General features: G+C 42.5%; 4 protein-coding genes across 6 annotated transcripts; 2 read left to right on the forward strand and 2 right to left on the reverse strand.

Annotated features, from left to right (window-relative positions):
• The first annotated feature begins 214 nt into the window (after nucleotides 1–214).
• Nucleotides 215–10,515, forward strand: inpp5f (inositol polyphosphate-5-phosphatase F). 2 transcript variants are annotated; one of them, XM_049736505.2, is made up of 20 exons: nucleotides 215–690; nucleotides 1,560–1,640; nucleotides 2,076–2,212; nucleotides 2,718–2,843; nucleotides 2,983–3,168; nucleotides 3,269–3,325; nucleotides 4,049–4,247; nucleotides 4,390–4,569; nucleotides 4,694–4,761; nucleotides 5,071–5,195; nucleotides 5,287–5,364; nucleotides 5,500–5,620; nucleotides 5,715–5,843; nucleotides 5,932–6,049; nucleotides 6,110–6,308; nucleotides 6,423–6,494; nucleotides 6,562–6,635; nucleotides 6,850–6,978; nucleotides 7,183–7,270; nucleotides 7,355–10,515. In XM_049736505.2, exons 1-20 carry the CDS (start codon nucleotides 594–596, stop codon nucleotides 8,496–8,498), a joined length of 3,408 nt encoding a protein of 1,135 aa, XP_049592462.1. In that variant the 5' UTR covers nucleotides 215–593; the 3' UTR covers nucleotides 8,499–10,515. The 2 variants fall into 2 exon arrangements, with proteins under 2 accessions (XP_049592462.1, XP_049592463.1); XM_049736506.1 differs by having other exon boundaries at nucleotides 3,001–3,168.
• A 138-nt stretch (nucleotides 10,516–10,653) lies between these two features.
• Nucleotides 10,654–15,070, reverse strand: mcmbp (minichromosome maintenance complex binding protein). The gene is made up of 16 exons (XM_049736530.1): nucleotides 14,662–15,070; nucleotides 14,325–14,416; nucleotides 14,116–14,256; nucleotides 13,955–13,996; nucleotides 13,793–13,882; nucleotides 13,584–13,719; nucleotides 13,384–13,511; nucleotides 13,212–13,309; nucleotides 12,978–13,150; nucleotides 12,743–12,866; nucleotides 12,557–12,674; nucleotides 12,226–12,391; nucleotides 12,019–12,152; nucleotides 11,317–11,484; nucleotides 11,106–11,194; nucleotides 10,654–11,001 (listed from the first exon to the last, which is right to left on the reverse strand). The coding sequence occupies exons 1-16, from the start codon at nucleotides 14,717–14,719 to the stop codon at nucleotides 10,875–10,877; spliced, it is 1,884 nt and encodes a 627-aa protein (XP_049592487.1). The 5' UTR covers nucleotides 14,720–15,070; the 3' UTR covers nucleotides 10,654–10,874.
• Nucleotides 15,071–15,295: 225 nt separating this feature from the next.
• On the forward strand, nucleotides 15,296–20,963 carry sec23ip (SEC23 interacting protein). The gene is made up of 19 exons (XM_049736507.1): nucleotides 15,296–15,491; nucleotides 15,933–16,456; nucleotides 16,541–16,757; nucleotides 16,841–17,034; nucleotides 17,125–17,214; nucleotides 17,327–17,447; nucleotides 17,530–17,619; nucleotides 17,776–17,917; nucleotides 17,996–18,204; nucleotides 18,293–18,381; nucleotides 18,483–18,623; nucleotides 18,740–18,835; nucleotides 18,902–19,042; nucleotides 19,104–19,259; nucleotides 19,336–19,438; nucleotides 19,529–19,711; nucleotides 19,778–19,946; nucleotides 20,046–20,118; nucleotides 20,514–20,963. The coding sequence occupies exons 1-19, from the start codon at nucleotides 15,359–15,361 to the stop codon at nucleotides 20,523–20,525; spliced, it is 2,883 nt and encodes a 960-aa protein (XP_049592464.1). The 5' UTR covers nucleotides 15,296–15,358; the 3' UTR covers nucleotides 20,526–20,963.
• csgalnact2 (chondroitin sulfate N-acetylgalactosaminyltransferase 2) lies at nucleotides 20,307–26,588 on the reverse strand. 2 transcript variants are annotated; one of them, XR_007485138.1, is made up of 10 exons: nucleotides 26,430–26,588; nucleotides 25,773–25,847; nucleotides 23,234–24,103; nucleotides 22,444–22,660; nucleotides 22,285–22,386; nucleotides 22,019–22,197; nucleotides 21,860–21,954; nucleotides 21,693–21,774; nucleotides 20,617–21,630; nucleotides 20,307–20,539 (listed from the first exon to the last, which is right to left on the reverse strand). XR_007485138.1 is itself a non-coding variant. In XM_049736519.1 (9 exons), the coding sequence occupies exons 3-9, from the start codon at nucleotides 23,883–23,885 to the stop codon at nucleotides 21,338–21,340; spliced, it is 1,620 nt and encodes a 539-aa protein (XP_049592476.1). In that variant the 5' UTR covers nucleotides 23,886–24,103; nucleotides 25,773–25,847; nucleotides 26,430–26,588; the 3' UTR covers nucleotides 20,307–21,337. The 2 variants fall into 2 exon arrangements, 1 of the variants encoding a protein (XP_049592476.1); XM_049736519.1 differs by having other exon boundaries at nucleotides 20,307–21,630.
• Between the last annotated feature and the right edge of the window lie 169 nt (nucleotides 26,589–26,757).

Consider the following 26,757-nt stretch of genomic DNA (forward strand, 5'->3'; position numbering starts at 1 on the left):
CAATAGTGTGTGTCATTGCCCAACTGCTTTCTGTATTTCCCCAAAGACGCGTCTGAGTCATAGTTGAGAAAGTGTGGGTGAGTGGGAACACGAAAAACTCAATTACTAATTGCGAACATTCACGTTACAAACAAATAATAACACAATAATAACACATTTCCAGTAGGAACTTTCCACACCCATTAAAACCAAGTGAGTCGTAACTGGCACGCTACCTGCTTTCCAGTGGTGACGACAGGTCACGTGTCATTGTTTAGAGCAGGAAACCGAGATGGCGATAGTTCACTGAGATAAGTCGCCTTGTATTTATGATTTACTTTTGTGCCCAGCCTAACAATGGGGAGGAATATGTATCCAGTGGTGAGAGAGAGCAATCGGTAATATGGGCACAAGTGGAGCAAACCTGGACAATCATCCAGCTGCTGCTAGCTTGTAGCTGTAGCTCACCAGTCAGCCGGAGGGGAACGAGGAGCTAACCCGAGTTAGCAATTCGCTGTCTGGCTAACCGCTGTCATTCTCACGACTTGACTCTTAACCTCGTCAAAGCGGTTGCTTTCGTTAGTGACTTATTTTGTTAAACATATACGGACAATATGGAGCTATTCCAAGCCAAAGACGATTACATTCTTCAGAACGAGGACCGCGCTCTTTGGTATAGCCGAAAGGATGGTACCGTGACACTCAAACCTGGTACGTATCATTCCAACAGATGATCTTTTCCCTGAGATAAACACATTTTCTTGACTAGTTGAAATCAAACTCCTAATCCATTTATGAATGCATATTTATATGTAAAATCATTTGTGATGATCATCACCAACCTTAGCCACGATCATGCTTACAATTTGTTAACTGAATAAAAATAGTAAACAAGGTTGTCATAGGGTTTTGTTCAACTTTACCAATCATTTTACCGACAAGCCGGGGAATTTTAGTGACTTTTTATATTGCACTCATAGACGAAAACCAGACATTCAAGTTCTTAATTACACAAATCTACTTAATAGCTGTAACAAGAGTCCAATCATACGTTTTTTTTTTTTTTTTGACAGCTTCCTTGACTCAATTGTTTTTGCAAACCAGTTTGTTGTGTTTAAGGCTCTGTAATGTCTTGCCAACGTTATAAGTGAAAGTAAAATAAGTGATCAATTAATAGAGCATTTCTTTACTGCTAAAGATGATGATACCTTGAAGTCCTGTAGTCATCCTAAACAGGTTTACAGTTGCCTCTTTCATTATTTAATTGGAACAAGGGTTTCCACTCCTTTCTCAACTTCCACTACACTCCTGTGCACGCAGGGAAGTATTATGTGAAGTAGAGTCGGGTTTGAATGGTTAAGATTTTATATTTATATTAAGAAAATATTAGGATTGCACAAGTCTCATGTCAACATTCTGCTCCCTTTGCCGCACCCTTCATGTGTCTTTAATCTTCACCTCTATGATGATGAATGCATCACCAGCAATACGGTTTTCCTTTGAGTCAGCTTTGCCACTGCTTAGTCTTAAATGATGTCACTTCCACACACACACACACACGAGTCTTATTTTTCTTTCAGCAACAGACCTACTGCTCGCTTGGAACCCAGTATGTTTGGGCTTGGTGGAAGGAATCATCGGAAAGATACAGCTTCACACAGGTAAAAAAAAATGGAGAACTTCTTAAAAGGGCTACAAAATGAAAATCTTAGTCTTTGACTACTTGATAGGGCAAATCTATTTCTGTGACTCGTTTCAAATTCATACATGAAGGTGTGAAAACGAGTGCAAATGTAGTACTTTGAAATGCATCTCGTGATGAAGAGGAGTGATGATTCAATAGATTTGTTTTCTCCCCATCCTTTGCCTCTCAGAGCCCGAGTTATTTTTATCATACACGCGGGCAATTGTGATATTTTCACAGACATGGTAGTTAAGCAGGAGTTTATACCGTTTTATTCAATATTTATTTACCAGATGTCTGCTGTATTATAAATAATTAATCGCTGTGTTGAGGCTGGTTCCTTCACACCTTTTCGTATGTGAGAAATTCCACATCCGTCATGCACCTCCCCTTCTTCTACTCCTCTTGCTAGATCTTCCTCTCGGCCTTGTATTAATCCGCCAGAAAGCGCTTGTTGGACATTTGCCAGGCAACCACAAAGTCTACAAGATCATCAAGATAGCCGTCATTCCTCTGTCTGATGAAGAGCCTCAGGAGCTGGAGCTGGAGGTGTGTTTGCATCTTATTCAGACAAAGCGTATAACGCTTGACCTCTTTGAGTGTTGCCAAGAATACGATGACTGCGTCAGTGTATGATTCATAATCGCCCCGTCAGCTACTACAATATATTAGCGTAGCTTTGTTTTGTTGCGAGGCCCACATAAAGGTTAGCGAAAGTTGGCTATTGCTAAGATGTCAGTCTTTCAGGGGAGCTTCATGGATGGTGAGGCACAATATTTTCAAGTGAGTAATCCTGACAGTGAAAGATTGCTCCCCAATAGACTGTTATTCGACTCCACCCTGTTTTACATTGTGCGGCAGAATAATACCCCCCCCCCCCCCCCTCCCTCTCCTCCCACCCTCGCCCATTTGTGCAAACAAATCCAGTTGCTCCATGTAGCCGCAAATAGCGGTAGTGTTTCCTCGTTTTGTCAAATTTACATCCATTATAATATCAGGTCTGTCTGGGTGACATTTTGTATACACTAAAATGACACAAGCTCCTCTTTTTCAGCTGTGCAAAAAGCATCATTTTGGAATTGACAAATCAGAGAAACTGGCTCAGTCTCCTGATGAGTCCAAGTTAATGAAAACCTTAAGCCAGATCAAATCCAATGTGGCTGTGCCCATTAAGAAAAAGGTAGGTCTCACTTCACACACTTTTGGTGTTTCTGATGTTTATTCTACTCTACCAGTTTAACAACTTAACTTCCTAACTAACCTACCCAACCTGGCCCTACTTTCTTACCTACCTAACCCACACAATTTGCCCAATCCAGTATTCCCCTGCCTTCCAGGTAAAGGAAAACAAAGAGAAGGAACGTCTCGAGAAGCGGCTGCTCGATGAGCTCTACAAAATATTCATGGATTCTGACTCCTTCTACTACAGCCCAACCTATGACCTGACAAACACTGTGCAGCGTCAAGGAGAATTGGAAAAGTCCAATTTACCACTTTGGAAACAGGTCTGGAGGGAAACACAACTTGGACCATGGTCCTAACTTTTATCGGATTGTGAAATATTAAAGTTGGACAGATAACCCAAACTATTTATTTTTGTGAAAGGTGGATGACCGTTTCTTCTGGAACAAATATATGATTCAAGATGTTGTAGACCTCCAGGTAATGCTTTTCCCCCTATTATTATTATTTTTTTCCCCTTTCGCATTAAAACTGGAATAAATTTACTGCTGTCCAAATTTCTCAACATGAGCAAAGTTTAAGCACCATGACATGATAATCATTAAGTAATACAAATTATGCAAGGTACAGAGATTATCTCTTGCATGCAATATCTGATAAAGGGTAAAATAGATTGTATTTGTATCTTAAATAGATTACTGTTCCTTCAGTAGAGGCGGCTTTTCTCAGATTACCAGTTCATTTACTTTCCAACACTTAGAGCCACAAAGCAAATGTTAAACCACTTGGAATATTGCTTTGGTAAAAATAGGTGTCCTTTCTTCTGTGACATCAGAAGTGCCTCTCCCATGTGCTGTTACAGTAGAACACGCCTACTCTATTGTATCATTCCATTTCCTTAGTCTCCATGGCCAGCGAAAGCACCAACGCACAAACACAGCAACAATCTTCTGGTATGCGATAGCGCCATTTTTCAATTTGGGAACAAAGAGCTTCGATGAATTGGTGAAGACAAAAACAACATGAGCTTGTCTAAACAACAATGATTTCAATGGCAAGTCATAAATGACACAAAAAGAGTTTCAATTTTTCTTCTCAATGTTTTTTCTTTTGCTTCCACTGTGGTCATGTTTGAGTCTTATATTTACCGGACAAGTACTGACAAAGATGTTATTTAAACAGTAAATATTTCTTCTATCACAGACCCCTGAGGTGGACTTTGGGGTGATACCAATCATCCAGGGCTTTGTCCAAGTGGAGGAACTTGTGGTGAATTACAATGAAACGTCTGATGAGGAACGGAGCAGTCCTGAAACTCCACCGCAGGAGGTGACCTGCGTTGACGACATCCATCCCCGCTTCACCGTCGCCCTCATCTCCAGACGTAGCCGCCACCGAGCAGGTACACTACCAAGCTGTAGCGCTTATAAACTACAAGGTCTTCTTTCCAATATAATTGTTTCAGAGTAGATTTAGATAATATAGAAAACCACTATTTACTTTTCACGTGAAAAAGTTGAATAGTCCATTCTTCTCGTCCAAAGGAATGCGGTACAAACGTCGAGGAGTCGATACAGATGGCCATGTGGCTAACTATGTGGAGACGGAGCAGCTGATCCACGTGCACAGCCACACTCTGTCCTTTGTGCAGACTCGTGGCTCCGTGCCTGTCTTCTGGAGCCAGGCAGGATACCGCTACAATCCCCGACCACGCTTGGAGAAAGGTCAGTGGGCGGAAATCATTTCTCATATTTGTGGCTCATTCTAATCCTAACACATTGTTTGAACATTAGTTTGATGGTCTCTCGAAATATTTTCTGTTTAAATGTTTGTTTTCTGGGATTTCAGAAGAGAAGGAGACCATGCCGTACTTTGCCGCCCACTTCGACGAGCAACTTGAACTCTACAAGAAAGAGGTAGGTTTGCAGGTGCATGTGTAATTTTAAAATGATTGTTGCCCCCAATTGCTTTTGGTGTGAATGTTCGCAGCGTCCTTCTTCGCTAAATCGTTTACACCCTGCCAAAGTGTATTTAGACACCTACCGTCTATTCTTGTATTGCAACACGAGCATTGGTTAGATTAGAGATGAGCAATTAAATTTGCCATGGGGCTACATGAGAAATGAAGAGTTGTCGAGGAACGCACCATGTTAACCTCAGTTGTGTTCCATATGTTCCAAACTCCAAAATGCTACATGCTAAATGCTCTTTGTTCTTCATTTCAGGTCATCATTAACTTAGTTGACCAAAGTGGGCGAGAGAAGTTGATTGGGGATACGTATCTAAAGCAAGTGCTTCTTTACAACAACCCAAACCTCACCTATGTGTCATTTGACTTCCATGAGCACTGGTAAGACAATTACTTTTTGGTTTGCAATTTCATTTTTGGGTAACGCTGTGCATTTTCTTCCCTTTTCTTTGCCTCTCGTACTATATCTTAGTCGAGGGATGAAATTTGAAAATGTGCAAATACTGACAGATGCCATCTGTGACATCATCACTGACATGAAATGGGCCTGGTAAGTGTGACTGGCTATTTTGCAATTAGCTGAAAAGGACAGTGTGTTATTTTATGACATTAGAGAAAATATAGAAAATGATGTACCATAGTGTTATCAGATTTGTCAGCTGTTACATTTGGATGTCTCTGCTAGGGTGGACCAAGCTGGCGTCATCTGCAAGCAAGAGGGAATCTTTCGAATCAATTGCATGGATTGTCTGGACAGGACCAACGTAGTCCAGGCTGCTATTGCTCGGGTGGTTATGGAACAGCAGGTAAAATGATCACAAAGAACAAGAGCAACCCTTGGGTTTCTCCGGAGAATCTAGCAAACAGCATTCTTCAATTTCTAATGTTGACTTCTCTCAGCTGAAAAAATTGGGTGTGATGCCTCCGGAGCAGCCGCTACCTCTCCAATGTTATCGGATCTATCAGATCATGTGGGCCAACAATGGCGACACCATCAGCAGACAGTACGCTGGAACAGCAGCACTTAAGGTATGAGTTCTCTTACTAGCTTTACACACACATCCCGTCAGTATTTACAAAATGGTTTCCAATAGCGAGGACACTGTTTTGTTTGTAGGGAGATTTTACAAGGACGGGAGAGCGAAAACTGGCTGGTGTGATGAAGGATGGCGTGAACTCAGCCAACCGTTACTATTTGAACCGATTCAGAGATGCTTACAGACAAGCAGTAATCGGTAGGAAACGTTTGCCGATAGTGTGCCCGTACATCTAAACAACAACCATTTCCTTTACAGATCTCATGATGGGTCATCCAGTGACTGAAGACCTCTACTCCATTTTCAGTAAGGAGAAAGAGCATGAAGAAAAAGAGCAGGAAAGCCAAAGAGGAGCCCAGGAGCAAGTCAGCTTGTTGTTGCAGACATACATGCAGCTTCTCTTACACGATGATGAGAGGTTTCACGGTGGTTGGGCTCTCATTAACTGTGACATGAGGTTTGCAGCACGTTTCTTTCGCGGTTATTTTATGAGTCGTTTAAAGTACATTTACTGTGCCAGAAATCTCTTAAGTGTTTTGAGCTCAAAGTACATATGGTTTCTTCTTTTCAGTCTTATCGACGCCACTAATAAAGACGTGGGCGTTCTTCTTCTTCTGTCCGACAAAGCCTACTACATTGCTTAGTAAGTCTAAACAAAATATTCCAACCTATTCAATGGGATCTCATCCTCTGGTTGCGTTCTTCCCTAGCTACGACGAAGAAGCGGATAAAGTCAACCAGTACCAGCGCCTCAATTTAGAGGGTTTGGAAAAGATCGAAATTGGTAAGTGTTCAATTTCAATCAAAGCAGAAGTGACTGGGCTCTGCGTCACCGGCTGAGTCAGGCAGCACTTCCGAAAAGTGTGTATGTAGCAGTTTCTCTCAGTGCCCTTATACTAATATCGGTGATGATTCATTGAGGAAATGAAAACTAACACCCCACCAAAAAAAAAAAAAAAAATGCAAGTGAAGTTGTAAGTGTGAATCTTCTTTTGCAGGTCCAGAACCGACACTGTTTGGCAAACCAAAGTTCTGCTGTATGCGCCTGCATTACAAAAACGAAGTCTCAAGTGGATACTTTCACACACTCCGAGCAGCCACCCGAAATCCTGAAGATGACGGAAAAGGTCGCATATGTACCTTTGCGTAACTAGACATTGAATATTTTTAGAATCAATTCTACCGATTAAACAGATTAAATGTTCTTTTGTATTACAAGACCATTTTTCTCCATTGTTGATTTAATTCTTAAATAATATACTCTGCTGCTTTACCCTACACGGTAATTTCTCCTGTGGGGATGATTAAAGGATTTTCTTATCTCGTTTCAGATACACTACAGTGCATTGCTGAGATGCTTCGCATTACAAAACAGGCCAGGGGGTTGGAACTACTGGTGGTTGAAAAGAAGTTGGAGAGGTCATTTGTACATACATCACGATATTCATAATACTGCCTAAACACGATGTTAGTCCTGACGTTAATGTTTTTTTTTTTCTTCAGGCGTCAGAGCAGACCTCATGAAGATATCATGGGGATCCAGAACAAAATTGGTGAGCAGGCGCAGGGCAGCTCTGGGCTGGCTCAAGGCAAAAGTTTCCTCCTCAATAAGTTCTCCTCTTTGAATCAGAAAGTAAAACAGACCAAAACGAACGTGAACATCAGCACCTTCAAGCCTCTCGGCAAGCTGGGAAATTTCTCTAAGCCTGACGTGAAGGTCAATTTCCTGAAGCCAACTATGCATGTTAACCTGTGGAAGTCAGACAGCAGCTTGGACACATCTGAAAGCAATCCCGTCGCAGGAACCTCAAAAGATACCAACGACGTCAATTTCAATCTCTCGGATGATTCCGACTCTTATAATTCGGACACTGACCAACCGCGCTCCAGCTCCTTTGAGAATGTGGATTATGTGCTGCCCAGCTGTGGCATCGTAGCATCTAACCCGAGACTGGGCAGTCGCTCCCAGTCCGTAAGTAGCGCCGAGCTAAATATTCCCTCAATTATCCGCGTCAGTGGCTGCGAAGGCCAACAGGAGAGCTCTTCTCAGGTCAGCGAAGACAAGTCCCCGGCCTCAGTGGCTGAAGAAGCCATTCTGATTGACTTCGACACTCCCTTTGATGCCTACTGCCACCAGTTTGTCCAGGACGCGCAGACCAAACCCGTCGAGGTCTTCGGAGAACGGCCGCTCAAGCCCATCGTGCCTGCGCAGAATAAAAGCCCAGCGGACCCCAAGCAGCCAAGCACAACGCCACAGCAGGAAGAGGAGGAGGAGGAGTCAAACCTCCCCAGGCCATCCCAGCTTGACGTCCAGACCACTACCTCCTCTTCGAACCTTCTCAACATTCAAAAGCCTAGCTCTGCCGTGTCAGGTGGCTCTCAGAGGAGTCTGGGCTCACAGCTGGAGAGCAGCCTTGGCCCTTCGCCCGCTGACAGCAACGGCAGCCGGGTCGTGTCCCCCTTTGCCAAGATCAAGAGCTCCATGGTCCAGGTGGCCAGTCTCACCCAAGCGGGGCTCACTCAGGGCATTAATTTTGCCGTGGCCAAGGTGCAAAAAAGCCCAGAGCCCGAGACGGTCAACGAGGCCCAAGAGAGTGAGTTGAAGGCAATGTTTACGCAGTGCCAGACCAGGATCATTCAGATCTAGTGCTTTGCTCAGAGAAGCAGGTTTGGAGGACGTCATATAAAAACGTGTTGTTAGCGTAGCAGTAGCAATGACTTGTTCTTAGCCTCACTCCTTGGCCAACACATGTGCCCGTCCGTCACTTATATGCCCTTTAGTTTAAGTAGCCAGTGAATTGAGAACGATAGGCAGTACTAACATGGCAGTGAATGTTTACATGCACACAAGAACATGCAGTTTCTCTTTTTTAAAAGGAACATTTTGCACCTTATATCCTCCAAATTCAGGCATTTGTCAATTTGATCAGTTGTCACTTGCCATCATATTTTCTTATCTCGATTTTTAAAGCCACCCCTGACAAAATGTGCAATTTAATACTGTATATACATAAAATAAATCCGTTTTTTCAAAACGTTTACCACTTCTACATCAGAGGCACGTTTCTATAAAAGGCTGCATGTGTGCATCAGAAAGCGAAATATTCCGGAAAACAAACCATAACTAATTTTTAAGGAGCTTGAATGGTGTGCAGTTTTTTGTGCATGTAAACATAACACTGTTCTCAGGTGATTTTAATGCCCACAATGCTTGCATGACAAGTTGGTGCTAATGGCTGACTTTGACAGAGCAGATCATTATTAGCTGCATGATAATAGACCAACTCTGAATTAATAATGTACTCCACAGTATGTGCAGGTCACCTATTGGTATTTGTGATAGATAATAATCTTTCGTAAGAGCTGTCCTAATGTCTGACCAACTAACTTGTGTGGATCCAACATGATGTTCTGGTGTTAACTATTAGAAACTAACAAGACAACACCTATGTAATATCAATATTGTGAAGTGTTGCTATTATGTAGTTCAAACTTTGATTACGCAACACCTTAGTAAGAGTTTGATGATTGTGAGTGTGTTCGGAGTATCTGCTCTGTTCCCTGTTTAACACCTTCCCTTGGGATTTTTTTTTTGTTTTTTATGGATGCTAGGGTGGCAGCTAAATGGAGATAAGAGCATATATCTGAATCAAATATATATTTTGAAAAGTTGTATCAAAAGGAAGAAGGGTGTCTCCATATAACCGGTCTTTAAACGGTCGGACTAATTCACTGTAATTTAAATTCACATTGTAGATTGTTGTTGTATAGACAGCCGAGTAGCACATTCTAAGTATATATGCAAATGCACCAATTCAATTATAAAGAAACTCCTGAAACTGAAAGCTTACTTGCCTTAACGGGGAATTAAAGTGGGACTCTGTGTATATCAGGTATTTGTCGTAAAATCTACGTTTTCGATCCTTTTTTTCTTCCCCACGTTATATTTGTGTACTGTACTGTATAGAAAATGTTCAGGGTAACTCATCTTGGGATATTTTATCAGCACCCCCCCCCCCCCCCCCCCCAATCTTATGATCAGAGGTTTTGCATCCTTGTTTTCTGAAAATATTAAATTGGAGACTCTGCCATGCGTAATCTTGCGAGTTAAATAAAGATTTGGGGTCACTGTATCAAACCAATTGTAATCTGGTCTGTGTTGAGATGGAATATCCCAAGATAATTGGTCACACTTTTCATATTTATTGTCGTTAAATTCGCAAGTTTCAATTGTTTACCTTGTGGTTGCTGTATTATTATTTTGGAGTGGAGCTGCCAAAAGCTTTAAGGTATTGCTGGAATGTAATTTTAATGCAGAAATTGTATTTAAATAATGCATTAGGATTACAACACTGGAGTAAAAGGAATCCTCAACATTCCTAAGAGACACCACAATTATGTTTTTTGTAATGCAATAGTTTGCATTATTGTAATCCTGTTGAGGGTGATACTGTTTTCATTGATTTTTGACACAAGTACAATGTCTTCATTTTTTTTTCTGTTGTGCCTGTCCTGCCCTCCTTCGACACGACAAGTTCTTAAAGCATTTCTTCAGCACTGTAGCCACGTCATCTGCTTGTGGGTCACCCCCTTTTTTTTTTTAATCAACCCTCTTCCAGTGTTGACATTGTATTATATATATTAAAGTCTCCTATTTATTCTCATCCTCTTTGGGTGTTACTTGATGGAAAAGCGCATTGTGCACTTTTATTCCACTGGAATAAAAAGTATGAGTGAATGAATGTGTAGCATGTTTGTTATGTACAGTAAACTCACTTAGCAAATGAATGGGAATACCAGGATACGTGCATTATTTATAAAGGAAAGAAAAAAAAAAAGCAACTATTTTTCTACAACCTTATTTACATTTGTAAACAATTATAAACATGAACAATTGTGTGCAGGCATACCGGTGACAACTGTTAGCATGTAGCTACACAGCAACAAAAAATAACGAACAGATGAAATGAGATTTTTTTTTTTTTTTTTTTTTTAGTATCAAAAAGAGAATAGTTAACAGTAATTACGGCTCATTTCCATTGACGCTCTTGTGTTGTTCCATCCTGCAACTACGCTGAATCTCTAAGTGTTTGGCCCTCAGCCAGATGTCTCTGGACAAAGATGTGTGTCCCAGGCTCAGAGACAGCAACCTGACAACAGAGACTTGGTCAATTGTCTCCTATGGCACTATTTGAATACATTAAGCGGCACACAGTATAAATAAATAAAATATTTTTAAAAAATTAAAGCCCACCTTGCTACAACAAGCAATCGGTGCAGGTCCTCAGCACTTATGCTTTGGGGATCGTCCTTCCTCATGTCTACAAAATCATCCTCAACTGACTGAAGACAACAAGGTAAGAAACGATTAGAATATCAAATCAGCTCAATATATTTATACAAATTGCAATCAATGTGAAATGTTTTGCCATCTGAACTTGGAAGATACGCGGAGAAGGTCTCACCTTGGTCACTTCCTCTGAGATACTGTAGTCCAGCTGCCGAGCCACACTCAGGTAGAGTCGGAACTTATTGAACTGTGTGGAGGCTTGTGCATATGTGGGGATGCTTGTGAGATATTCCTCCAAGTTCTCTGGAGCCATTTGAGTTTTCAGGTGTATCTGACAGTCTGACTGTTGGGTCAAAGAAAGGAATGTTTTGACATTGTTTCAATTTCACATGTTGGGAAACATCATATTACGACTGCACATCAGCAAGGAGCTAAAGCTTGACCGTCACTCCCAACCCAAACAAAAGTGGACATCTGACCAACCCTGGATGTTGTTTACAATGTGCTGCCCTTCTCTGCAGACTGACGCCTCTCTAGATTGTCCATGTGGCACACAACTGCCGCCATGGCAACATAACAGCCCAGCACACAGGAATAGCATGCAATGCATTCCTTGCACTGTTGACAACAAAGTGAGACTCATGCTAATGCCCCCCGGCTAGGGATGTGGGTGGGCTTATACGTCCAGCCAATGGCAGCTGAGACAGCAGCGTGATGCTGGCTGGAAACAACCTCCAGCGTCGGACATGATCCAGTCTCAGGAGAGGCTGGTGGAAACCTAACACTTCCCAGGCCTGGCAGTGGGGGGGGGGGAGCGGCTTGCTTGTGGCGTGGGCGTGTAGCGTCAAGAGAGATCAGAGTGGCTGCGTGTCCTCACCGACAGCAGGGAGCGCCCCTCTGATGCGATCAGCACGTTAATATTGCAGGGGAATTCCATCTGGTGGTAGTTAAAGTCATAATCAACCTTCTGCCATGTGATCACATTCCCCAAAGCGGTGACATTGCGCACACCTACAGCACCATAAAAACAGCGTTAGGGTCAAATGGTGGTGTCTGAGCTCGCCGGCTCGGGTGGACCCCTCACCTGTCGTGTCCAGCTGTCCCTGCTCCAGCCGGGTTTCATCAAGGAAGAGGGAAGTGTTTTTGGCCAGCTGCAAAGTTCCGCTCAACAGTCGGTTGGCCACGTAGTCCTTCTTTGGCACCATACGCATCTGATTCATGTTGTGAAGGCTCATGGCCAGATAGAAGGACTACAGTGTGTGGATGGAAGAGTGGTTGGGTGGACACATTATTTTTTGTTTTGTAAAAATAAAATTTCTGAAATATTGCCAACATGGGAAACGATATTAGAAGATTTTCAGGTTATACCATGGAGACAGGATACCACAATGAAATGAATCTTGAGTTTTACTCACAGAAGGAACAAGTTGTTGGATGACCTTGTAGAGGTGTTGGGTGAACGAGGAGGTGGTGGGACAGCCACTCAGGTTCAGCGCAAACTTGCCCAGAGGTAGCACATCTCGTCTGGCATAGCTAAAAAAAAGCTCAGCATGAAAGCTGCTTCTGTGATTTGCAGAACAACGCAAACACGTGATACATACACGTCAGAAATAAGATGCAAGATGAGGTACTCGGCGGCCAGCGAATCTCCAAGAAGAACGTGCGTTAGATATGCAAGGAATTCACTTCGGACTGACGCCATCTCACTCAGGGTTGAAGATAAAACTAGAAAATGGGACATGGATTATTCTGTGTGTAAAAAATGTGGTTCAGTTCATACACGTATCAGACAGAGATTCAAATTCAGGAAATGCACAGCTAAGGGACTTTGCTCACAGGCGTGGTTGTCTTGCAAGGTGGCACAGGGCAGCAGAGGGTTGTTATGTGCCAGTACTTTGGCGTAGACCATGTGGAGGCGAGGAACCAGTGACGCAGGTGGGCTGTGCACTCTCAGCTCCTCCGCTGTCTCCATCGACTCTGACGGGTCGATGAGGGATGAGGACGCGTCCCTGCGTGGACGTACAATCAGCGACAGATGTCCAGGTCAAACTACTCTAAATAGTGTCTTACTTGTCTTCTGCCAGAGCGCTGAGAGCAGGACTCACTGAGAGGATGCCATAGACTTCCAGAGTGTCATTCACTTTGAAGCCGTCCCAGTCCTCATAGATCTGCCAAGAACAAACCTTGATTTCGGGCCTAGCAGTCACACACTTCAGTTTGATGACATTTATGGATAATGCACCTTAATTAAGCAAGACGGGCCTTTTTCGCCTGGGAGAGGGAAGTTGAGGTCAAGATGCGAGGCGGACGCCACGTGGTTGGGAACAACGTCCGACTCCTTGCAGTGTTGGGTCGGGGGAACCTGAAGACCTGCAGGAATGAGCAATCTCACTTAAGGTCAACAGTGTTGTTAATACAAAAAAGGTTGTTGTGTTCTCATACCTGCATGTGGTTCCCTTTGTTTCTGTGGCTGAGCTTCCACACCATCCATCTCATCGTCTTCATAACTTCGCTTTTGTCTGTTTGGAGCGTACGAGGTGGATGGCAGCACTCTCGCTTGACTCAATTCGGCATAACAGTGCAACACAGTTAAGGGAAACTCGGTAGTGGTGTAATTAAGCACGCATGTTTTTCCATCATGATCAGGATATAGCTTTCACCCAGGAGTTTTCCCCAGGAACAGGTACACAGTAGAAAGTTTGTCTTTCGGATGTCACAGTGTTTTTGGAGTTAAAATCCACCTGAGGAAATACACAAGAGTCATTCATTGGGACATTTATGGATCTGGAATGACGCAACTGAGGAGGACTTACTCCGCATTCTGTGACATCTTTGTACTTCCCACACCTTAACACCTGATTTTAGAAAGAAAGATAAACAAAAGATGACATTCTTATACTGTTTTAATTGAAGTTCTTCAGTGGTGAGTTATATTTAGAACCGTGAATGTGAAAAAAAGACCGAAGATGCTCACTTTGGCTTGAGATGATGGATCAACACCTTCATACACTCTCATGTATAACTCTGGATCAAACATGTCCTGAATCAAACAGCGGAACTTGACCAGGCTGTCAGGCTTCAGGTAGTGCAGTGGGATGTCATTCATCGATGGAACCTAAAACAATAATATAATATTAATATTTTCAAGACAAAAATATGCTCTGAAAAGTGCAGGACTGTTACCCAGGTGTGAGCATCCTTTTCTTTTAAATGACTTTTGAAGAAATCAACCACTTTTGCCTCCCAACCAGAATTTGGGTTGTTCTGAGATGTAACTGAAATATAAAAAAAGAGCACATTATCAAAAAAAAAAATAATATATAAATAATGTACAGAAAAGTGGTTGTGAGAAAATGATTTTTTATTGAATCAACTTATTTCAAACGATGCGGTGTTACTTATTACGTGACGGCCTGGAAAGTCACACGAGTACATCATGGCCATGAGCTCCCAAGCTAACCAGTTACACTCACGCGCCGAGTTTTAATGTCGAATAGGGAAGTTCACGTGAGGAGCTTACCAAACATCTCCTCGACAACACCCAGTGGGTTGTTAATCCAATCAAGTGTGGAAGGCATCGTTGCCCAAGATGAATGCTTGATGTTGATGAATGAAACCTAGTAAAGTTAGCGATCGCAATAGTTACTTGCGTTTACTTGTGACAGGACAGTAGAAAAAGCTAGGGCGGGAAACAAACGTCACGAGGCTATGCGGGGATGCGTTTGTTTTATACTTTCAGACCTCCCAGATCTATTGTGGCACAGTTGTAACTTCCGTGTTAGGTTTTGTTTCGGCTGTTTCTGTATCACCGAAAGTTTCACCACCCCGAGAAATTCAAACGCAAAATAGATTATATGACGAAAAAGGCAGAACTACAACCGTGCCAGTACTTATTTTCCCTTTCGGGCGGCAGTAAAAACCGGATGTGATCTCACATCTGTACAGCAGGCGATATCCGTTTGAGGGTGCTGCGTTCGTGTTTATTCGGAATTCGGCAAATTGAACAGCGATGGTGTTGGTGATTTATCCTCTGGCATAAAATAATCACTTATACAGTTCTATTATTAAAATACAGCATTGAGTTGGTATTAGTATATCTCATACAAGTCTATAGTTGATCTGGTAGAACTGAGTTTCTTTCTTCCCAGTAGACGAGAACGCATCATGCGCCTACTGCCTGTCTACCCCGGTAGTGGCTACGTGTAATTGAGAGCAAAATGGCAGATAGAAAAAACAATAACGTTCCTAACCCCGGCGCAAATTTGTTATTTAGTGGGGCTCCGGAGTTTAACTTTAATTTGCCTTTTATACCAGTGAGTCAAGCCTCCGATCCGGCGGTGCTGTCAGGAGGTAAAATGCCGATAGCCGAAATGTTAGCATACAAGCTTATTAGTTAGCAGACTTCTTGATGGGATGTCATCTAATTTATTTCACTCTAACGAAAAACACAAATGACAAGCATGATAAATATTGTTGTGTTTTATTTATTTATTTGACACGTTAACCCCAATTTGCAACCATGTCATGTGGTCAAAATTTATTTCAACTAGATTGACATTGACTTATATATGCAGTTAACGTTACTCACTTACGTTCACGTATTAACTGTGTTGAAATAAAATTCCATGACGAGTGTTTTTGTCTTCTATATATGATGCAGTATTGCATTTCTTGTAGTTTAGTTTTGTTTGTTTACAGAACTTAATTTGTCTGTAATAAACTAGTGTTATGTATTAATAATGTTTTGTGCATGGATAAACCAGTTCTTGTTTTAAAATGTGCATCCATCAGAGGATTCTACTGAAGTTGGCGAGGAAGACAGCTTTCTGGGACAGACTTCTGGAAGCGTACAAGCTCCTTCCACCTTCAGCTACTTCTCTAACCCAGTAACCAGCAGTGACCCATTTGCTTCTATTGGCCAAACATCATGCCCGCCACCATCATCGTCCGCAGCAGCAACAGCAGCCATGAGCGCCGTCCCGGCGTCTGTTCCTAGCAGTGTTAACATGGCCCCGCTGATGCCTCCAAATTCACAGTTGAACACGACTCCTCCTGTTTTCGGCAATACGGTGTTTCAAAGCCCAATGGGCCGCCACACTCCTCCCCCTGGTACAATGACCCCACCACCTCCACAGACGCAACCACAGAGTCATAATCCATATAGACACACGGCCACCAGCAGCAAAGCCAGTCCCTATATTCCAGCTCCAGAAGTTCTGCCGCCAAGCCACACACCCCACGCATCACCCTACAATCCCTACTCGGTCACCTCAGGGTCACAATCATTCCCGATGTCAGGACCCGGATTCACAAAGGTAAACCTCATCTATGCTGAATTGTATTTGTGAAGGTTACTATTATGCATGAAAACAATTATTTTCCTCTTCTCCTCCACTTAGCCTCCTCCCACTCACATGCAGGCATCACCACCACCTCCTCCCCCAGCCAATCCTACTGGTGCACTGGTGCCTGCTGGGCCCATGATGCAGTACAACTATAATGTATATGAGCCCATTCAGCCACACTGGTTCTACTGCAAGCTAGTGGAATCCAAAAGTGTGTGGCTTCCTTTCAGTATCATCGACTCCCTCCAGCTTGAGGAGACGTATAACTCTGGTACTTTTTTGTTGTTCCTCATTATCACTCATTATGAATGTTTACTTGCGTAAAGATTTAAAAAATCGTTTTATTCCTTGTAGTTCAGCCAGACCCAGAAAATGTGATCGTACGCACCGACGGAGGTCGGTTTGATGTGCACCTCTACGACCGCACGCGATCAGCTGTTTACTGGGAGGAGGAGGAATCGGAGGTTCGCCGCTGCACTTGGTTTTACAAAGGCGACACGGATAGTCGCTTCACCCCTTACTCTGAGGAGTTCAGCGACAAACTCGAGGTTCGTCATTAAACGTCTTTTTACCGCTAACTAAAAATCAATGTTCAGCACAGTGTGATGTAAATTTCCTTCATATTTTTATTCCCGTAGGCCGAATATAAGAAGGCCGTATCCACCAACCAGTGGCACCGCAAACTGGAGTTCCCATCTGGTGAAACTATTGTCATGCATAATCCAAAGGTAAACTTAATACAGTCTTGGAAAAGTGCTTGTAAAACAATAATTATTTGTTTTACAGTTATGTTTGTGTTGTTTGACGAGTGACCAAGCTTTGTTGTCAATGTGTCTGTAGGTGATAGTGCAGTTCCAGTCCTCCTCCATGCCCGATGAGTGGAGCACAAATCCGGAAGGACAGAGTCGGCCCAGAGTGGTGAAGAGAGGGATTGACGATGATCATGATCAAGTCCCCGATGGTAGACAAGATCCTCTTGACTATGTCCACACATAGGAGGACACTTCGATAAAGGCCTAATGTGTTCTCGATTTTTTTTCCAGGTGAGCTTGCCAAAGTGGACCATCTTGTGTTCATGGTTCATGGAATTGGTCCCGTGTGTGACCTGAGGTTTCGAAGCATGGTTGAGTGTGGTGAGTTTAATGTCAACGGATTGTCCAAATTCAAAAAAATTATTTGTGTTTACTGTAAAGCTTGCTCTTCAGACTTTATTGATGTTAAGCACTGTATATGTGGAATATCGTCCGCACATTTGTTTGCTAACTACAAATGACTGACTGTACTTTCAGTGGATGATTTCCGCAGCGTGTCACTGAAGCTGCTGCAGAGTCATTTTAAGAAACCTTTGGATGATCACGAGATCAGTCGGGTGGAGTTCTTGCCTGTCCATTGGCACACAGCTCTACATGGAGATGCCACAGGGGTGGACAGGTGAGGAGATCTCCACATATATACCCTAGCTTGGAAAAGGAAACATTTTTTAATTTTTACTCCTCAACCTCTTTGCAGGAGAATCAAGAAAATCACATTGCCCAGCACTGGGCGATTACGTCACTTTACAAATGAGACTTTGTTAGATGTGCTGTTCTACAACAGTCCTACATACTGCCAGACCATCATGGACACAGTTGCCTTTGAGATTAATCGACTTCATGCACTGTTCATGGAGAGAAACCCTGATTACAAAGGAGCAATATCCGTTGCTGGCCACAGCTTGGGTAAACGCTCAACCTTTTATTGGTAATCTATAGGATGCTTTTTTTATTAATATATATATATAAATAAAAATTTATATTATCTCTGCAGGGTCCCTTATTCTCTTTGACTTGCTGTCAAATCAAAAGACTGACATGACCCCTCCTGCAGTACCCGCCGTTAACGGAGAAGCCAAGCAGGTAAATGGCTTTTTTTTTTTTTTTTAATCAATCCATCGAGGTTAGTGAGCCGTAGCCTCGTATGCTTCAAAGCGGTTAAAAAATTTGACCCCAAAATCCAGGTGGCAGCCCCAGTTCCACAACCTGTGGAGGAAGAGCTCAAAGAAGAGGAGTTAGAGGACCTTTCCGCTGTGCTGGAACATCTCGGCCTGTCAGAGTACAAGAACACCTTTGACGAGGAAAAAATTGACATTGAATCTTTTGTAAGTGAAAATTAAAGGTCTGATTATTCTGAAATGTTTGATACACACTTTGGTGGATTTTTTTTTTTTCTCCATGATTTAAAGTGTGGGTTTGACTTGACTGATTTGTTTTTTAGCTCATGTGTACAATCGAAGACTTGAAGGAGATGGGAATTCCGCTCGGCCCTCGGAAAAAAATTGCTAAATTTGTCAAAGAAAGAGTGACGAAACAGGCAAGTTCATCAAATTTATTTTCTGAACAATGTGACTCTAAAGTCTGACTTTGTGTACATCTTCAGGAGAAGAAAGCTGAGGCTCAAGCGGTCAGTCAAGTTCTTGAGCCTGTACAAGCTGCTGAGACAAGTCCTGAGAAGAATCTACCTGCGGGTGTCTCTTCCATCCACGTGGACTACAACTACTTTGAAGTTGGCACTGGCCAGGTACATGAAGATGATTGTCTTTTTGAAATGTGAGCATACTTACCATTTTTTTACTTGGCAGGTGTCTGTGGTCTACCACAATCTCGACTTCAGCCCAGCAAATTTCTTTGCTCTGGGTTCTCCAATCGGCATGTTCTTGACTGTCAGAGGCTTGGAGAAGATTGAAGAGACCTATCAGCTGCCAACCTGCAAAGGATTCTTCAATATTTATCATCCGGTAGGGGTTCCTCCTCATTGTGGATCCAAACGAGTCCACCAGAGTGTCACAAATTTGTCTCTCATCCTTGTCTCAGTTGGACCCAGTGGCATATAGGATTGAGCCCATGATAATACCAGACTTGGAATTGAAACCTTTTTTGATACCTCATCACAAAGGAAGGAAAAGGCTGCATCTCGGTAAGAGAAAGAATGCCTTGCAGATATCTCATCATAGTGACATCTGAGGTCCCTGGAGCCCTCGCATATGAATGTATGTCGGCGTTTCAGAGCTGAAGGAGAGTCTCTCCAGAATGGGCTCGGACCTGAAGCACGGTTTTATCAGTTCGTTGAAGAGCGCGTGGCAGACACTCAACGAATTTGCTCGTGCCCACACCTCGTCTGCTCAACTTCAGGCAGAGTTGGCTATGGTGGCCAATCAGATTGAAGAGCAGGAGAAAAGAGCACAAGATTGTGAGTCTCTCTTTCACAGATACAATTTCGAGATGTGCTTTTGGCAATGTTGACGCTCTGTTTCAGTTTCAGAGGAAAAAACCCCAGAGATCCCCGAACCACAAAAAGAAGAGGAGGCTCAGGTCAGGATCGGGATGCTGAATGGAGGCAATCGGATCGACTTTGTCCTGCAGGAGAAGCCCATTGAGAGTTTTAATGAGTACCTGTTCGCCCTCCAGAGTCATCTCTGCTATTGGTACAAAACTTTTTCGTTCGACAGTCTTGCTTAATATTTATCCCTAATTTCCATCTAATAAGTAAAAGTAATCATGAATATTGAATTTGTGTTTTGTAGGCAATCTGAAGACACGGCTCTGCTTATCCTCAAGGAGATCTACAAAAGCATGGGGGTCCAACCAGAACACACGGTACATTAGCACAATAAAGCCACCCCCCCCCCATCATGAAAGACTTGGCCAGTTGTCGGTTTATTTCATGCCATTTTTCTGGATTGTTTGTAATTTCTTTTACTGGCTATCCACACGAGTTGTTGTATGCAAATGTGTGTAATACAAATGTATTATATTATTTGTCTTAAGAAAAGTGAACGATGCCATTGTAGATTTTAAAGAGTTGACAAGTTTATTATAACATTTTATAGTATAAATTATAGAACTGGACAAGAAAAGAAATGGAACAGATAAAATGACAACGGACAGGAATGAAGATGTAGCAGCAGTTATTGAAATTAAGCCTGAATGAATGCATCCAATGGGAAAATTGACCAATAAATCATTTTCTTTCACATTTTTTTTGTGTTCAGGTGTTTGGCTGAGCGGAAGACAATATCTATTAGCAAAACGAAACAATTACATAAAGTTGCAGTAACATTCATGAAGATCACACATCATTGTGAGAGTACCCACCTGCACCTTCTTGGTTGACTTCATGTCTCTAATGTCAGTTGACTAGTCTGGAATAAAATTAAAGGAGTCTGCAAGAGTTAAAACATCACAACATAGTTTAAAAAAATAATTCACATGGATTAAAGACATATTGTAAGGTATTTACAAGAATGTACCATTACTGGGAATAAATAGCGGCAATAAGACAGCCGCACAGGGTGAAAATAAAGGAAACAAAGAAAATAAAAATTCAGGTACCTTCAGACGCAATATTAGGTTTGCATGCTCACATTAGATCTTTGCGCCTTCAACAATCACATTAACATGCTTTTCTATTAAGACAATGACCGATTGTCACGGACAATAAAGGTCCCTTTTATTAAACTTATAAATAGAATACTAACTGAACAATACTGCTGCACAATTAATATTAAAATGATTTATCCGCCATTTGCCAAATCGATTAAAAAAAGTGGAATTTCACTTTTAAGAAACGGCTGAAATGTATTGGACGAGGTGACACTTGATGGGTAGCTCAGCAGCAGCAGTGAGGTGGGGTCCATTTCACAGCAAGTCAAAGGTCAATACCTGCGAGCTGAATGACTTTTGGGGTAAAAATTATTACAAAATGCAGCAGGGTAAGCAGCGACACGATCATCCGCTCTTTTTTTTTTTGTACATTCATTTGTCTACAGCTGTTCATTGTTAATGTCAGCATCTCACAATGGACACGGGGCGATGCTCAGTCTTCCGCTTTGTTCTGCGGCTTGAAGGCCTGTTTGCGGAGATGAGCCTCGATCTCCTCCCGGAACACCAACATTCCCAGGTAGGAGTGGGAGGCCTCGTTCATGGCTTTGGACTGGATGCACATGCGGTACTGTTCCGGAGTCAGCTCGTCGGCGCACTGCTTCTCATGCCACAGGTGAAAGAGACTGGACACCGGCGTCCGGACCACTATGAGTTCGCTCCGAAGATACTTCCTGTACAAGTGGACGTCTTCTACACCCCAGCCTTTCACTTCAAGATCAAAACCCCCTAAGGGAGGCAAAACGATTAGTTCTGGACAAAATCAATAATGAATAAATGAAAGATCTTACCAATACTTAAAAAATCCGAGCGATACTGACACGTCATACCAAAGCCAAAATCTCTCCAAAAACCAGCATCCTTCTTGTGGACCTATTTCAAAACAGACATTTATAATAAAATATTTTGTGACACTAAAGATGAAACTACATTTAGCCATCAATCAAAAAGGTCTTACCAGCTGAAGTTCAACAGGTGGAGCCAGCTCCGAATTTCCATAAACTATGGCAGGATTGTACAGACTAAACACGACTGGATAGAAGACCTTCTTGTCTATATATAAAAAAAAAAAAGTTTACTTTCAAATATTACAGAATGATTCAAATGTGACGCATACTTGGTTCTGCGTGGAGACGACACGTATTCAGAAAGTCCAAATTGAAATGGATGTCGACATCGCAGAAAAACATCAGAACGTCGCCTTTAGTCCAAGCCCGTGCTCCGATATCCAGACCCCGCCCTCGGGAAAACTCCTCATCCACCGGGATCAGAGTGTAATTAGAAAAATTTTCTTCCCTGGCAAAAAAATAACAAATGATACATTCAACATTGTTTCATGTGCGTGACAATGTCTCATTGTAAGTAAAAAAAAAAAGGACAAACCTTGACATTGTTTCCAGCGATGACTTCACCTCTTGGAGCCCCTCTTTGCCAAAATAAACCACTGTGAGGTGAATGCGTTTGTCCTGCCGTACACACACCTCCCTAAGAGCAATCGATGTTACGAGCGAGCACAAGTCAGGAGGAAACAAATGTTCTCACCTGAAGTTGTCCAAGAACTGTACAAAGGTTTCTGCTCTGCCCGCCAGTGGCACAATGATATTGATAATCATTGTGGATGCGTCCACAGTGGTGCTCCTGACTTTCATCAGTGGACCAAAAGGCCTGAAGAGGGTGACGTGGCGGAAGGTGTTGGACTCCTTTTTCGCAAAGAAGAGCTCGTAAAGTGAGCCTTTGTCCCGCTCGGTCCGGTACATGCCTGCGGAGAGGATAGCACGAAATTAGCGTGTGGATGTGACGGACAGGCAATCGTACATTTGTACAAAATCTCCTAAATATTATTTGTATCTTGCGTAATAACAGCGGTTGCATAACATTTCTTGGCATTTATTTCCTTCACTGGAACATTTAGTTGATTCAACCGAATGAGACATGTCTCTTCATGAATTCCAACGATGACTTATCCCAGCCAATCATGCATGAAGAACACGGTTTTACCTCAAATGAATTAATTATAAATGATAATGACTTTATATGATCTTAAAGTCTTCCCCGGTGTGGGATGAATAAAGTTCTATCATCATATTGTCCCAAAAGATTTTGACATCATTTTTAGGTTTATTTGATCAAAAAAATGGCATTCCTGGAAAGGATCATTAAATAAAAGTGCTGAGCTTGCATTTGAGGGGGAAAAAAAAAAAATACAGCAACTGGAACACAGATTTGCACATGGCACACAAGAGGAAGGCCAAATTGGAAACATTTGTTTTAGTATCTCAGGCGGCGCCCATATTGAACAGTTTTGTGAAAACGTTTCCGTGCTCCAACATACCTTCTACAAAGTGGCCCTCTTTGTAGGCTTGCCTATGCACGGGGACATCATCCTCCACGCCGTCCTCCTCGTCGGGGTTGTTGATAATTTCCAGCGCCGCTTCGATGACCTCCACCAGTTCATCTCGGCGATCTTTGCGAACGGGTTTCTCCTCTGGGTGCCGCGTCAGTCCCATCTCCAGCTGGTACACCTTGGATGAGGTGAAGCTCTCAAAAGGTACCAGAGCGTACTCGCTGGGCAGGCGGGCCCCCGCGTTGACCTCGGCCTTATCGATCTGAGAGTGCAGGTAGTCCAGCAGATCTCCCGGCTCTTGCTCCTTGTTCTCAGCTAACCCCGGCGCCTCGGGGAGCTCCTTCTTGTCCTGCAGGAGTTTCAGCTTCTCGCTCATTTCCTGCAGTTCCTGCTTGAGCTGAGCGATCTGCCGCTTCAGACTGGCGGCACGGTTCAGGTGGCGCTCTTCCTGCTCCTGCAGCAGGGCGTGGTAGTACTCCTTCCCGTAGGGCTCGCCGGCGATGCCGGGCAGGACCAGGCTGACGTCGGCCTGAGGGGTGCACTCCAGCAGGTAGGCTAAAAACAGCAGTAGAAGCAGAAGGAAGAGGCCCAGGAAGAGCCAGCGGACCCGGCCGTGGAGCAGCAACCCCCGTCTGGGCATCGCGCTCTCATACAAGCTACGGCTGAACAGTCGGCATTCCCTTCCCTTCCCTTCCCCTCCCTCCCTCACATCACTTTAAACACAATTGCACAAGTGACATTTTAGATTTCTTTTCTTGCAAGACATTTTAAGAATAAATGGGTGGAAAATTAATTCTGGTCTGGAATTCTTGGATCTTTTGGTAAAATATTCCCCATGTGAATCCATCTGATTGTCACCTATGGATGAGAAAAGAAAAATGGTGATTAGAATGTGCTTAAAGATCATGGGCCAGTCACTGGGTAACAGTTGTTTTTTTTTAAATCTGAGATGCGAGTAAATGCTGCTGGATGCATTTTTTTTGGCGCTGATTCCAAATCTGAATAATAATTAATAATAATAAATATTTAATTATTAGCATTAGCAACGCTTGGATTTTTTTCCTGATAGCTAAAAGTTCTAACTCACGTCATATTCATATCACACAAGCTTTTATGTCAAACTTAAAAATAAATAAACTAATACGCCAGTAACCAAAAAAAGTTGTTTTTGAAATGAGGGTTAAAAATGCATTTAGGAACACATCTCATGTTGTGTTTGGAGGGAATATATTTAAAAGAGGATGATTTATGTCACCTACCACATGAGACACAAACAGGCTGACGCCAGTTACATAACACAACAGTCAAACTGCACCACAAGGCTCCAAAATTAACAAGAAAAATAACAGACTCGCAAACTGTCCTGCTACTTTCCGTGAAATAGTTTAAAAAATCAATAAATGCAAAATACTCATCCTGAGATAACAAAATAAGAGTGAGCCACAACATTATGACCAAACTTTGCAGTAGAACTGCATCATACAATAAGAACCGTGTCTCATTTTTTTTTTAGTTATAAAAGTGCATTATATTGAGGTTTTCAATTCGGCTTTTCACTTTTTAGGCGTGAAGGTCAGTGCAGCAGTTCTTCTAACCTGACAGCTATTGGTCGTTACCTGGCTTTTAAATCAGTCACATAGCTCCAATGAAAAGCAGCAGGGTGCAAGAGGAGTTCACCATTGTAATTCTTATGTGCAGCTTGATAACGCAATCTTGAATGTCCTTGAAATGTTTTCTTTTTTTTAATTTTATTTAAAAAGTATATAAAGATTACATTTTGGAAAGTTGTGTTATTTTCTCAGTATTTTTTTTTTATGTAAGCTTTAAGTCGTTCTTGGCTATTGGCCTGACTTTAAATTCCCATGATGAACAGGTTGCCAGCAAATTGCAGGGCAATTTTGGAATGTGGGAGCAAGCAGGCAGAAATACAATCGCACAAACGTGGCGATAATATACGAATTCCTCAGAGGAGGGAACACCAAACCTCAGAACTGTGAGATTGACAAGCAGCCACATAATGATATCTTAAAGAAAATTCTGGCTTTCGACACAGAGCAAGTAAGATGACCATGTTTAATTAAGACTTGTGTGGCTTTTCTCCAATTAGTAGGAGCTCTTCCCATACCCCAGAAACATGCATGTTATATATTTTAAATTGTCAATGGCTGTGACTAGTCCAGGGTGTAACCTCCTCCACCTCTATAAAGGACAAGCACTATAGAAAGTGGATGATGGATGGACTTAAGTGAAGTCATTCATTAACTGTACAAAAGTAAATATTTGTTTAAACATGAGGCAGCGCGAGATCAAAAGCAGCACTAACCGTTGATAATCTGTTTATAAAAAGACAAAGTGAATGATCAATTATTTTTGTGCGTCAACAATTATTCTGAACTCTCTAAACCGGAAGTCGCCCAGGTTATGCTGTTAGCTTAGCGACATTGGGTTATCTCTACGGTTTCCCGTTATTTGTCCGTTTTTAAAACGTCCCGCAAGGAAGGTTTGTCGTGCAAACCCAAATACTCACGTCATCATGCCCGTTTCCTTGGCAGTTTGCTTTTGAAGGAGGAGGTTGGGAGCGAAGCGCACAGCGACAGGCTGCCTGTGTTGCAAAATGCCACGGAGCAAAAAGAAAAGAGTGGGTTGGCATCCACTTCCGGTCCGCACAAGCCAATAGAGTTCAATCACGTCACTAAACACGTTGACGCTCCTAATAACAAAATATTTATCGCTTCAAAAAAAATAACCAAGTTAAATTGCCGCTCAAGCACCTAAATGCATTCATGCAAGGCGAGTCCTGCACTGATATTGTTTCGCTTTTGTTTATAGGCAACACGTAATTATTTTCTGACAGAATATAAAAGTTCTCTGAATGGACTTCTGTGAATGATTAATTTCCCTCTTGGAAACAGCCTGTTTTGAATTACAAAATGTGTAGAATTAATTCCACATACTGTTGCGTGGAGGAAGTACGTATTCCTGAATTCTGTACCATATGCTATTCGCTTGTGAGCTACGGTGTCCTAGTCAAGTCAAGTCAAGTCAATTCAACTCAAGTCAAGTCTATTTGTATAGCCCTAAATCACAAGCAGTCTCAAAGGACTTCACATAGACAAACAATTGACAGTTATTCTCAAAGCATCCCCTGATGTTAAGCTCCCAAAAGGGCAAGCAAAAACTCTACCAGGGGAAAAATGAGAAATCTTGAGAAGGGACCACAGACGGAAGGATCCCCCTTTCAAGATCACCAGGCTGCAATAGATACAGAGAGGACACATAAAATACATAATATGAGACTCAATGGAAACAGTGGCTGTGAACGCGAAGGGCTCCCGGAGGTGCCCTCGATTGTCCTGGCAGTCCTGCATGTTTTATAGGTCTCCTTGCTGCAACACACCTGATTCAAATGATCAGGATTGTTACCCAGCTTCTGCAGACCTTGCTAATTATCTGACCATTTGAATCAGGTTGCAACAGGGTGACATAGAAAACATGCAGGACACCGGCCCTCG

This window comes from Syngnathus scovelli, chromosome 12 (assembly GCF_024217435.2).
Source record: "Syngnathus scovelli strain Florida chromosome 12, RoL_Ssco_1.2, whole genome shotgun sequence".
NCBI classification, from domain to species: Eukaryota; Metazoa; Chordata; class Actinopteri; order Syngnathiformes; family Syngnathidae; genus Syngnathus; species Syngnathus scovelli.